Source organism: Agelaius phoeniceus, chromosome 4 (assembly GCF_051311805.1).
Source record: "Agelaius phoeniceus isolate bAgePho1 chromosome 4, bAgePho1.hap1, whole genome shotgun sequence".
Taxonomy (NCBI): domain Eukaryota; kingdom Metazoa; phylum Chordata; class Aves; order Passeriformes; family Icteridae; genus Agelaius; species Agelaius phoeniceus.
The window spans coordinates 5,480,323-5,492,832 of NC_135268.1; the positions used below are offsets into that span (position 1 = coordinate 5,480,323).

The following is a 12,510-nucleotide window of genomic DNA, read 5'->3' on the forward strand; positions in this document are numbered from 1 at the left end:
ATTGAGAAATGAAATCATAAATTTTGCCTTATCTGTGTTGTTTGTACATCTTGTCTTCAGCACTTCTGGAGGAGACGCACATTAATGGCACGGCCAATGATTAAAGAAGCCTGTATGGCTTCCCTGCTGCTAGAAAATCCTTACTATATCCTTTTGTGGAAAACACAGTCCTAGTGTCCCCTCTGGAAGCCAGAAGAGTTACCACACTCATAAAATATCAACTTTTTGATACCCAGTGGGTAGAAGCAGAGAAAGTATGGCCATTATGTGAAGCACAATTCTGTGGTGCCTCAGGTAACTTCTAAGAAACTTGCTGTTACCACTTGGTTGGGTTTTTTTCAAAACTGTAAAGTTTTGTTCTGTCATCTTGTATAGCAGTATATATATCTGACAACAGTAAAATGTTGCAAACTGCGTCATTGAAATAGATTGAATTTATTGCAGTGGCAATTAAACACTGGGAGTTTAAATTCCAAATTTCAATTAATTCATGCTATTTATGCGTATTATTTAGCTATTTTTTAAATGACCAGTTCTGATAAAAGATTTTTTACTTTCTTTAACTGGAGTCTTTTACATGGCTGTAGAAAACCTAAGGATCAATTGTAAGTATTCCTATTACATTTATGGATACCATGTGTTTAAAATACTGCTTTTCTTTTCTTCTCTTTTGAGCCAATAGTTGTTTAAACTTTGATAGCTTATTAAGAAAAAACATTTCAAAAACCACTTGTAACTTGCCAATGTGAAATTATCTGCTCTTTGCTAAACTGCTTTGGGTGTTGTGTTAGGAGATCTCAGGCATCAGGAAAGTTTGCACAAGATGAACTTGCAGTATGGAGTGAGATGCAAACATCTTGTGTGAGTACAAGCCAGGGCCATTATTTTCCTGACTCACAACTGCAGTACAAGTGCTGCTGTTATATTTCAGTCAGCTCTGCATAATCTTTGCTCAGATAGCATATTTCCATTATCATTTATATAATAAATTATAATTGCTAGGTTTTTGCTTTTCCAAGATCTTTTAGCGATTTACAGGCATATGAATAAATGTGGTGTTGATTGGTTGTTAGTCAGGACACTATGCAATATTCAGTATTTTACAGGATTTATTTCTTCAGTCAGTTTCTTAAATTAGAATTGGAAATTGGCAGTCTTGGTTTTTTAGTTTTTACATTTTCCAAACCACAGATGTATTATCAAAATTCAACAGGTTATGTGTCTGAGGCAAAACTTTGTCTCCCAATATTTCTGAAAGTCCAAATATGAGTTGGTGTTTTAATCCTTTTTAATCCTAACTCAGACATTTAACATGACTAGAAGACACAGAGAAGATGTTTTTTGTAAGATTATAGGAAAATGACAGGAGAAAGCTTGTGCTGGAATACATCCACTGGTAGGTTAATTTCCAGTAATGGGGACTCTAATGCCCCGATAGGTGATTGTCACTCTCCAATCCAGGGTCACACTGCCCCAGTGTAACAGGTGACACTGTTCAATAAATACAGCAGCTGCAGAGGGCTGAGGAATCTCACTGAGCTGCAGGAGAGAATTGCATTAGGCTGTAAGTGCTGCTCTGCAGCAGCTCTGTTCATTTCTGTGTGACTTCACAGTGAGCTTTGTCCTTGTGCTTCACAGTGTCGCAAATGTGACGCTGGCATGCTGGCACGAGAGGCCAGGAGCCCTTTGTAACCTGGCTGTGCTACTGAAAATACTCAGCCCCACTCCCCAAGTTAGAGGTCTGTTATTTTTAGAGTCCCTCTGATGGCTCAGCCAAATAGATTTCTACTTGTTTTGTGTCTTCTGTGTTTTAGTGCTTTGCAGTGCACTGCCTGAATTCTCAATACCGTGACAAACTTCCCACTTTACAGTTTCAGTCTTACAGTGACACTGATGAGTGCTTCCAAAGCTGACATTCTGATTGCTCTTCAAATGTTGTGTGCAATTTTTCAATGATGTAAAACAGGTAAATAAGAAAAAAAAATCCTTGTTTCTGCAAACAAGCTAGTGTATGCCTAGGACTGTATCACTTTGGTTCTATTTCTAAAATATCTGTTAGAACTTTACAGGACAGAATATTGCTACTAGTGAGATGCTAATGTTGGTAATTGTTTCCAAAAGACCAAGCTGTCAGTGATATTACATTAAAAGCATAGGCAGGTGTCTATCTCTAGTCCTCATTTAGACAAAAAAAATTACAAGAGTCAGAATATCTGGGCTTGCTTTTTCCTCCTGTTGAATCAACAGGAGTTCAGCTCCAAAATTCTCTGGGATTGTGCTGAAGCTGTGTATAAAAGTATGTATAGAATGATAAGAACTGTCAGAGTCTAATCTTAGAAAATAAACCCTCTATTTTCCTTTTCTGGGGAGAAAAGACGGTCATGTTTAAAAAATGTCTCGGACCTGTTTGTGATGGGAGGAGCTCTAATTCTAGAATCGGCAGCTCTTTTGCACTGGCTAGAGAGAGAAGGCTATGGACCCCTAGGGATGACTGGAATATCCATGGGAGGACATGTAAGCTTTTATATCTCCTGTTCAGTAATTTTTTCTTTTAACTTCTCATTTGATCATGTAGCATACGGAAATAATTTGTTTTACAGTGTTGATCTCAGAAGCGCTTTAAGATAAACACTTGGAGTCATGAGAAACAAATCGTTGGCAATTCTCCTGTTCTGTGGTGCTGAATTAGTATAATCCTTAATATGTACTGACAAATCATAGAGCCCTTTGTCAGCCATCTCCCAGCAGGCTTAATAAGAATATAAACTTCTCACATAATTGTTTTTTTTCCACAAGGGTGGGGGGCAGAGATGTTTGCTGAAAGAAAGTCTGCACTGATCGATTGCTAATTCTCCCTCTTTTCCTCCTTTCTTCTTGCTTAAACTTTTGTGTTTTAATGCACTGTGTGAAACACCCCCTCTTTGTAGGCATGTTGTAATTGAGGTGATTTTTGGTGTCAGTGATCATTGGTACTGATCAGAGATTCCTGTGGTGAGGTGGATAACATTTTCTGTGTGACACTGTGCGTGCTCAGACTAAACCAGCAGTGTATCACTAAGGAAAGAATAATACACAGTAAAATGCTACTGCCTGTGTCTGTGCAGCTTATCACAACTCTGTGAGACACAGGTGCAAAGCTGATTAAAACAGCAGACTTTTCTTTGTTTGGTAGGAGCTCAGTAAATAATGTTGGTAATGGTAGTGTTTCCCAAAAGGAAAATATTCCCCTAAAGCACAGTTTTATAACTGTGTCATAAATACACGGAACACCTTTGGTTTACATCAACATCACCCTGCTGAATCAGAAACTTCTGTGAAATAAGTGCTATTTGATGTTGATCCTCTACAGAGTGTGTTTTACAATGGAAGGTTGTAAGCATTGATTCAGTTCTACTAAAGGGGAGAAACTTCTACTGGAAAGAATCAGAACATAGATACGTGGGGTTCTTGTAACTTTTTATTAATAAAAATAATTAGAATAGAATTATAGTTCAGTTGCAGAAATCCACTTATTGGAACATCTAGAACAGACACGAGGTGTTTGGTATTAATAAAACGAAATTTGTCAAGAACTTATCATATAGGTACATAGTTCTGTCCATTGAACTTACTTGCTCTGGCTTTTTCTGGGATAAACAGAAAAAGTCACAAAAATATGTTCTGAGAATTAATGCAAAAGTAATAATTCAAACTTAAAGGACAGGAAAAGAGTGCTCTTAACGTGTTGAATTACTCATCCCTCAAATTTTGTTTCCTGTATACAGATTTTGAAAGTATAGAATTTTAAATAGTCCTTCTCATAGATTGCCTGTGTTTTGCCTTGAAATGAACTTGCAAGAGCTTGGTGGAAAGCTTTATAGAAGTTTTTTATGGTTTTAAACAAGTAATAGCTTGTATTAGTTTTTATATTTATAATGATAATGAATGGATTACAAATATAATTAATTGAATTCTAATTGTACTTAATAGAATATTTAGTAAATATTCCATGGGGAATTCTTATAACCAAATCACATTCAGCCTTGAAATGAGTCCTTTCTAGAGCAATGTTTATTTTTAAAAATATCATTGGAGACTAGATAGTAACTTCTAAATAGGTGAGAGTTTACCCAGCTGCCACAGTCCTTAACTCTTTGGCACCACGTGTTTCATAAATACTATGTAAACAAAGAAATTGAAGGTGAGAGAGTTCTTCTTACTCTATTGGGAATTGAATATTAAAATGTGTAATAAGTGCCTTTGATTCTAGATGGCTTCACTGGCAGTGACAAACTGGCCTAAACCTTTGCCATTGATTCCATGTCTTTCCTGGTCAACAGCCTCTGCAGTCTTCACTACGGTAATTAACAAATGACAAAATACATTTTTTGTTAATGTGCTAGATTGTGATCAGAAATGTAAATTAAAGTATTTGGGCTGGCCACGTGGGAGGTGGGATTCCATGTCCTGTGTTATAATATGTGCTTGTGCTTTGATTGCAATAATTCTGAGGGCTGTCTGGGAACAGAATTGCTGAAAAAATCAGGAGAGGAGCAGGTGAATTTCCTGCATGTATCATTATTTTAGAGTGACCTCTGGGTTTTACTTGTGTACTGAGTGCTTTTGATTTGTCATCTCAGGGTGTGCTGAGTAAGGCAGTGAACTGGAGAGAGCTGGAGAAACAGTATTTCACACAGACGGTGTATGAAGAAGAAATCATTCAAATGCTTGAATATTGTGGAGTAAGTCTGGTTTATTTTACCCAGCTGCTAATATTTACACATGCAAATCTAGCAAATAATGCAACTTCTTTCTACTTGCACTAAAACCAGACCATTCTTAGCTAGAACATACTGGCATGTTGTTTCTTTATGCTTGATGAATTTAGTCTTTGAAGGAAAATCTTGAGAAACAAAACTAATATTTTGGTTGTATAAAGAGTTTAAAGTGTAGCCCTTGCTACAAGTTTTTCCTTTGATCACACTTAGTGTAATCTACAACATAAAATCTATTCTATCAAAATTCTGATAAATGCCTTTTTTTTTTGATTTTTCCCCTTAAGATTTTTTCCTTTGTCATAGTTCTTTTTCTAATACCTCACAGCAGGAGAAGAGGAGCTGGGGTGCAGATAGTTGTTACTTGGGCACTTGCCATTTATAAGTCAAACACACTTCACCAACACTGATGGAGAAGACAAAATGAAAAGAAGAAACATTTTTCAGCTAATGTCACCCTAGTATTCAGAGGCTGTCAATTTTTCAGTCTTAAACATAAGATTAGACCTGATTGCATATGTTAATTTTTCTATAATTATTATTATTATTAGGTCATTTAAGCTGAAATGACTGTAATTACAAATTCAGAGTTTAATATAGAAAGAAAAACAATTGATTATATCATGAGCTTCTGTATATAAGTACCTCCTGCATTCTTTTAAACTGACAGAAATGTAGAATTAAATTATCAAGAGGTTATGATGATCAAGATTTAATTGAATGACCTGCAAGCTGAAAATAGAAGTGAGGAATGCTGGTAGTGTCTTTTTAAAGTTTTAAAAATTTTTTTAAATTTTTAAATCTTAAAAATTAAATTAACCAACTGGTTTAAGGGAAAAACCCTTAACTGTTGTCTTTGTTTAGACGGATTCTTTCAAGATGGGACAAGACTTTGTGAAGAACTTCCCTGACAGTGTGGACAGTCTGGCAGACATGGACATGACTTCCAGAATATTCAGCTTTGAGTCCTTGAATGACACAGTATCTAAGGAATCTGTTCCCAGCTTTGCCACAAATAGAAGTGCTCTAAGTGCCTCTTCAGAAGGACTCTTAATGCAGGATGCTCCTAAAATGCAGTGCATAAATCAAACCTTTTCCACCAGTAGCAGTAGCAATAAAAACTTAACCAGCCCACAAGGACACAGGATAAATACAAGGAGAAGGAGTGACACTTTACAGAGAGAATCCTTAATGTTCATGAAGGGAGTAATGGATGAATGTACCCACGTAGCTAACTTCCCAGGTATGTATCTCTTTGTTTCAGTGTGGAAAGCTGAATAAAATATAGTGGGGAGAAAGGTCTTTTCTTCATTCTCCAAGTGTAAACCTGCTGGCACCTTTGCTGACATATGGAAATATTGTGAGCATCATTCTGTAGTGTCTATTTACTACTCCATTTCCTAATTGTTTGTCTTTTCCTTCTTGATGGCCAGCTATTGAGAAAGTTAATTAAAAAATTGCCTCTCAGTATCTTTGCACATTTTTCTCCTCTTCCTTGCAGTGGCTTTTTTCAGATATGAATTAGTGCAAATTTGTATTATCTAAAGGAAGAAAACACCTGTGTGATGTGAGTAATACCTAGGTGTAATTAATCTTAATTAATAAGGTTTTTCAAGCAGAAATCTCATCCTGACTTCGGATAGAAAGCAGCCTGCATAACTGAGCTCCAGGTTTGAATAATTAAAGCATGTTGGGGGTCCTTCTGCAGGCTGGTGGATGTTTTCCTGCCCAGGCACAGCATATAGGGGGAGCTGTAGTCCAGCATTCCTTGGCCAAACCCTTTGCAGCAATGCAAACAAGTGATTGCTTCCCAGAGCCGCCTTAAAAGGCTCTGCTGGAGTGGGGGCTCGGCATTCCTTTTGTGGTCTGGCTGTGCATGAACCTGATGCTGAAGGCATCTCCTACAATGTGCTTTGACTCCAGACACAGTTGTCTTTTAGTGTTAAATCTTTCTTGGTACTGAGCCCCTGTGCCACCTCATTACTTAGTCCTGGCATTCTGTACTCCATTGTACAAGTGTAAAGATTTAAATGAATGTTAAAAGTAAATAAAAGGTATCTCCACCAGTGTAGATTCTTTCACTGCTAGCCAGAGATGTTTTGTGATGAGTACCAGTGAAGTGCTTTCCTTAAAGCTTTTAAAGTTATTTCAGTAGACAGAAAAAGCCCTGAAAGTTTGATTCCATGTGCAGACTTTCTTTTTTATCTAGACTTGTCCAGGTATCACTTAGCTAAGCACTGACCTTTCTGGGAACTAAAAAGGATCTGTGACCCTGATGCACTTGTCAAAGAGATGGAGTCCATTGTGTCCACAGTCTCCCAGGTTTTGTCATTCTCTGGGAGACTTTGCATTCCCTGCCACGGTATCCTTGGAGTGAAGGCAGAGAGGAGCTTCAGAAAATCTGCCTAATGCTCAGATTTCATGGAAAATTGAATGGAAGACTTGAATTTATCTTAGCTTTGCATATTCTCTATATATGATTTAGTATGAAAGAAGGAAAGGATTAAATTATTTGTGACACCCCACTGCCAGACATCTTGGCTGGTCACCCTTTAACTTACCACATATTTTCTTTTTGAAGGGAGAAATGTTCTATGTTCAACATAATTCTGGTGTTATTTTTCTCAACATCATATTGGTGTTATTCCTCCTAGCAATCTGATTGGTGCAGTTCTGCTTATGAGTAATAAATACGTATAACAATATGTTAGAATTTTTATATTGCAAGTAAACCATGTAGGAAACAGAAAAGAAAGTGAACATAGGCTGTACTTTCTGACCACTTGTATGAAAAGTTGTCTTTTTTCCTCCTTGAGGGGAAAAGAATATATGAAACTTCTACTCTGTTGAATTTAATAGTTCTTTTTGCCAATAAAAAGGGATCTCGAAGAACAGACATGAATGCTCTAGAGTTTTGTTAATAAGAGGAAAGAGAATTCTCCTGTCAACTTCACAAGTCTTTGAGGAATTTCTGCTCTAGGGATGGGAAGGGTAAGGGCTAGTTTGCTTTTCCACTGATGGCCTCACCACTGTAACATCAAAAACCAGATAAATTCTGCTGGAGACTTTAGAACATGTGATTGTATTAAACCTTTGAATAATTTAATTTTCTGTGAAAATAGCATTTAGCCAACAGAAATCTCAGCTGTGTTTCTGTTTCTTAGCACAGATGAATTCAGTTGTGCTTTGTTGTCCTTTAGTTCCAGTTGACCCAAGTTTAATCATAGTGGTACAAGCCAAGGAGGATGCGTACATTCCTCGCACCGGCGTGCGCAGCCTCCAGGAGATCTGGCCAGGCTGTGAAATCAGGTATCTGGATGGAGGTCATGTCAGTGCCTACCTCTTTAAACAAGGACTCTTCAGGTAAGGTGAACAGAAAGGTTTAAAATTAAATTTTAGATTTAATCAAAATTTGAAAAAGTGGTATTTGCATGAATTCGTGCCTTAGCAATATCAGGCATTGATAGTCTAAAGACAGTTATGTAAATTAGTTTTATGAGAGCAGTTCTGGAGCTTTCAGAAAGTTAAATACTTGTGCTGGTAATTTTAAAATACAAGGGATTAGGAACACTATACACATAATTTAGGAAGTCTAAGCAAGAACAAAAAAGAATAGCACTATATCAGGTTGATGTATGCTAACCAGTAGTTTATTGCTATTTAAAACTTCAGCCTCACTGTTATGATAGTTGCCCAAAAATTTCAATGCATGTCTCTCATGTGTTTGAGTAGAAAACTCCTAATTCATCTACATTTCCACTTGCATTGAAGTTGGAAAATAGTCACACTCATTCCTGAAACACAAATGTATTACTAGATTGAAGTGAGATCCCAGAAAGAAAGGAAGGAGAAAATACCACCTGATACCACATTTTTACTGAACACTGTTTGGAAATTGTGATGATAGCTTAGTAGACATATTTGTAAATATATGGAAAAATGCCACTTCTATCTGCCTTTTCCCAGATTATACAAATTCTGTTCTCTTTTCTTCGTTTCAGACAAGCGATTTACGATGCGTTTGACCGCTTCCTCCAGAAGTACACCATGTGATCTTTCTAATGCATTCAGACCGATCTCATTTGTAATTCAGCTTACTGGAACTCATGTTTGGAAAACAAGCCTCTTGTAGTGTTGAGCAGATGGTCACTGACTGTTGTAGGTAACAATTACCAGAAGTGGTAAAGTACCAGCATTGCTTTCATTTCAACCCAGTGCCATTCTGACACAGCTGCTTCAGTGTTACCTGTGAAAAAACAACAGCAGCTTTTGTCAGTGCATGAACGGTTCATGTTCTCCATGTCTAATCAGATGGTGTGTTCCTTCAATTCTGAATAAATTCTGAATCGTGTGCCAGTAGAAAACAAACCAATCAAGTATTGGAAGAATGTAAAATGTGCTGTGGGGCTAAGCTGCTCCCTTGTGTTTGGTGTAGTTTTGGTTTGTTCCAGATACCTCGGTTACCTCTCGCTTCCTCATGGCCTTGCTGTTCCTATTGTGTTGTACCGTGGCTTTGCCAGCACTCAGCCTCTTGTGTTTGTCACTGCTTTTCTCTTCAATTATGAATTGAACATGAGCCTCAGCAGAAGGCTCAGCACCACATCTTGCAAAGAGAGACTTTGACAGTCCAAGGAAAAGTGAGAGAGATGTTTTCATTCAATACGTCTGTGAAGTTTTCCTGCCACTGAATTAAACCGTGCCATTACAGAAGGATCATGTAGCAATTCATCAACCAGCTTCACAAAACTGGAATAAGTGAAAATCAAGTGTCTGGTAATTAATTGTTTACATTAATTCAGTTGGATAACATAAGCTTTCAGGTTTATTTTCTTTTTTTTGGATTGATAGATGAAATAGAAATATCATTTTACTTTCTAAGCACTGGCTGATTGTAAGCAGTTAAATTGACAGCAGATTATATGGTGCTATAAAGACCTGTTGGAAATACTTCAACAGATGTCCTTTCTAAAGTGCACTCAGTGCTGATATGCAAAATACACTTGCACTCTATAATTTAAAAGAAATGTGAGACTAAAGGTTATTGAAACAGTTAGGTTTGCTCCTTATTTTTCAACACTTGTCTAATTTAATTGGATGGAAAATAAAGAAATTTGGATTTTGAACACGTTTAGGAAAATCCAAAGTCTGTTGTTTCCTCTTTTGGGATCAAAAATGCCAACAAATTACACCAGAATAAAAGGTTGTCATGTACCAACTCTGTGGGTATCTCTCCACATTTTTTTTTTTTTTTTTGTGGTAATCTCCTATAACATTCTTTTAAAAGCAATCTGCAGAGAAATTGAAAACTGAAACACTTCAGTATTTAGTACAATTACAACCAGGATTATTCTGAAACAAACAGAAAAATCCAGTCATTTCTCAGGATATGTGACTTCTGCACCTTTGCAATCAAGCACTTTTCATCTCCATGGTTACTGTAAAGGTTTTTAGTAGGCAGAGTATGGAGCAAACAAAGCTCAGTTTATATATTCTCTTGGATTTTAGTCATGTAGACAGGACTAGTAACTGTGAAGAAATCATTGTTCATTTGAAAATCAGGTGTGTTCAGCTTTATCTGAAGAGAAACAATTCTGAATAACCCAAATGATGTAACATACAAATTTACTGAAAATATAGAAGAGATTCTAGTCTGTTGGAAGTTAAATTGCTTCTTTCAAGTGGTTTTTCATTATTTCTTTGGACAGTCTTGGTTTTGTATATGGGGAGCAAGTGTGAAGTGACTAGCACATTTAAACACCAAATATTTGCAGGGTTTGAAATTAAATACTAGTAAGCTTACAAACTTAAAATTGACTCTTGACTAGTGTACTAAAAGATTCACAGGGTTTACAAGCATATCCAGGCACTGAGAGTGCTTTACCAGAGCACTGTCTGCTGTTCAGCAGCTTTTGGAGCTCTGACATTTTAAATGTAATTGTGTGCTTTGTGTCCTGCTTCTGTTGCAGCTATGAGAAAGGGAGATAACTGGTGGCAAGGGAAAAGGCTTGAATAAATGCAAGAGAGAAAAGACAGATTTTCTAAAGGCCAGGAGTAAGCACAAAAAAAAATCAACTCTGCTACAAAGTATAACATGCCAAAGTAAATATTTTCAAAGCGCACAATACTGGGAATTACACAACTGATGGGAACTCTGCATCCTGAGGTTAGTGTCCCAATGGTATTACTAACAAGGTTTAACCTACCAAAAGGGCACAGGAGGAGCTTCAGGCTAATGCCACTCCTGCTGTGAGAGTGGCTTTTGGGACAAATGCTACTCCTGGTTCTGAGAGTGTCTTTTGGGACAAGCACTGAAAGACAGGCTCCTGACAAGAATAAGGAATTGCACTTTGCCCTGTAACTGAAGTCGTGTTGCCAAATATGAAAGCCCAGTAAGCATTATTTAAGAAATTTCTCAGGTTAGAATAACAAAAAAGGAAAATTGAGCTCAGCGGTCTATTTGTGCCAGTTATCAGGCATAGGGAGATGGTCTGGGAAAGGGGGAATCTTGCTGTGTACATGTTTTTAACCCTTGGAAAATCGACTTTTTAAATCATATTTTAAGGTTAAATCCTAAGAAAGTATAAATAATCCATTTTGATGTTAAATGAGGACATGGTTTTAATCCAGGAGTTGCATGAGAGAAATATTGTAATAAGGTTTCTTTTGTGTAGCAGGTAAACCATTCTGTATGTCTTCAATTTATTGTAAAACTGGCCTTGGTAATTTTTTGGTTTTAATTTTTTTCAATAAAAGTCCTAAAAACATTTAGGTGTTGGGGGGGTTTTTGTTCTCTCTTGTTAACAGATATTCAGAATGCATCCCACTGTCATCCTGCAATCCTTTCCATCCCTGCCAGGGCTGTAGCACGAGGAGAGCAGGTAATCTACAGGGCACGATAAAAGCTTCTCACAACAAACACGGGTGCTGCTTTGATGTTTTTCTACATGCCTAGAAACCTAGTAAAGAAAATAAGCTTGTATCAGCTAATTAAGATACCATTGTGATTCCAGTTTTACATGTGCCAGTGCAGAACTCATCTAATAATTGATGGAGCATTATCTATTTTTTTCCCCCCAAGGAAAATTAATCCCCCAAACAACTTAAAAGGAACCACTCAGGATTTTTTTTTCCTTTTTTTTTTTTAGCAAGGATAGATCAGTGTTTTATTAATCCAGAAAGGAAACACTATATGAAGGAATGGAGTCTTGCCTTTTCTTCTTACTGGAATGTCAAATCTCATCAAGATACTTTCTAAACAGTAGAAAAGTGAAAATCCTTGGATCCTCTGAATACTATTTCTGCTTGGTAGCTGCTGACACTTTGAGGCAGGTATTTTTTTTTTAATTTAATTGTTTCTGTCTCGTGTTGGTTTTTTTTTGAAATGTTGTTCTGAGCTGCTGTTGGTTGGGCAGGGAAGTTTCTTTATCTCAGACTGTCAGGTTCTCTGCCAGCTTGGCAGTAATGATAAGTTACACAGCATTGAAAGGAGCTTTGGGGTGGTCTGTAACCCTGTAATTCCTCCTGAATATTTACCCTACAAGTAAAATGCTGCTATTCCATGCAATCCTGGAATTTGCAGTGTTCCTTGCTAGGCTTGGATGCTTCCACACAAGATTAAGCATGAGCATTAAAACATCAATAAGAATTCTCCTGGTTTCACTTGGTGTAAATCAGCCCCTTTTCCAAACAGGAGCATTTTAAGTACCGTGTTCCCTAAGGAAGGAGAGTTTTGCCAAGGAAATCTGACTCGCACTGC

At 37.1% G+C, this 12,510-nt stretch overlaps 1 protein-coding gene across 3 annotated transcripts in view; it reads left to right on the top strand.

The window, feature by feature from the left end:
• ABHD18 (abhydrolase domain containing 18) overlaps positions 1 to 11,518 on the top strand; it is a 79,386-nt gene extending 67,868 nt beyond the window's left edge. Inside the window, exons 7-14 of one of the 3 annotated variants that reach the window (XM_077176757.1) lie at positions 61 to 145; positions 578 to 605; positions 2,376 to 2,514; positions 4,250 to 4,339; positions 4,620 to 4,721; positions 5,619 to 5,997; positions 7,955 to 8,117; positions 8,756 to 11,518. In XM_077176757.1, the coding sequence (XP_077032872.1) occupies positions 61 to 145; positions 578 to 605; positions 2,376 to 2,514; positions 4,250 to 4,339; positions 4,620 to 4,721; positions 5,619 to 5,997; positions 7,955 to 8,117; positions 8,756 to 8,807 (1,038 nt within the window). In that variant the 3' untranslated portion in view covers positions 8,808 to 11,518. Of the gene's footprint in view, positions 1 to 60; positions 146 to 577; positions 606 to 629; positions 1,967 to 2,375; positions 2,515 to 4,249; positions 4,340 to 4,619; positions 4,722 to 5,618; positions 5,998 to 7,954; positions 8,118 to 8,755 lie in introns of those variants that run through there. The other 2 variants (XM_077176755.1, XM_077176756.1) reach the window with 2 other exon arrangements.
• The last annotated feature ends 992 nt before the right edge of the window (positions 11,519 to 12,510 follow it).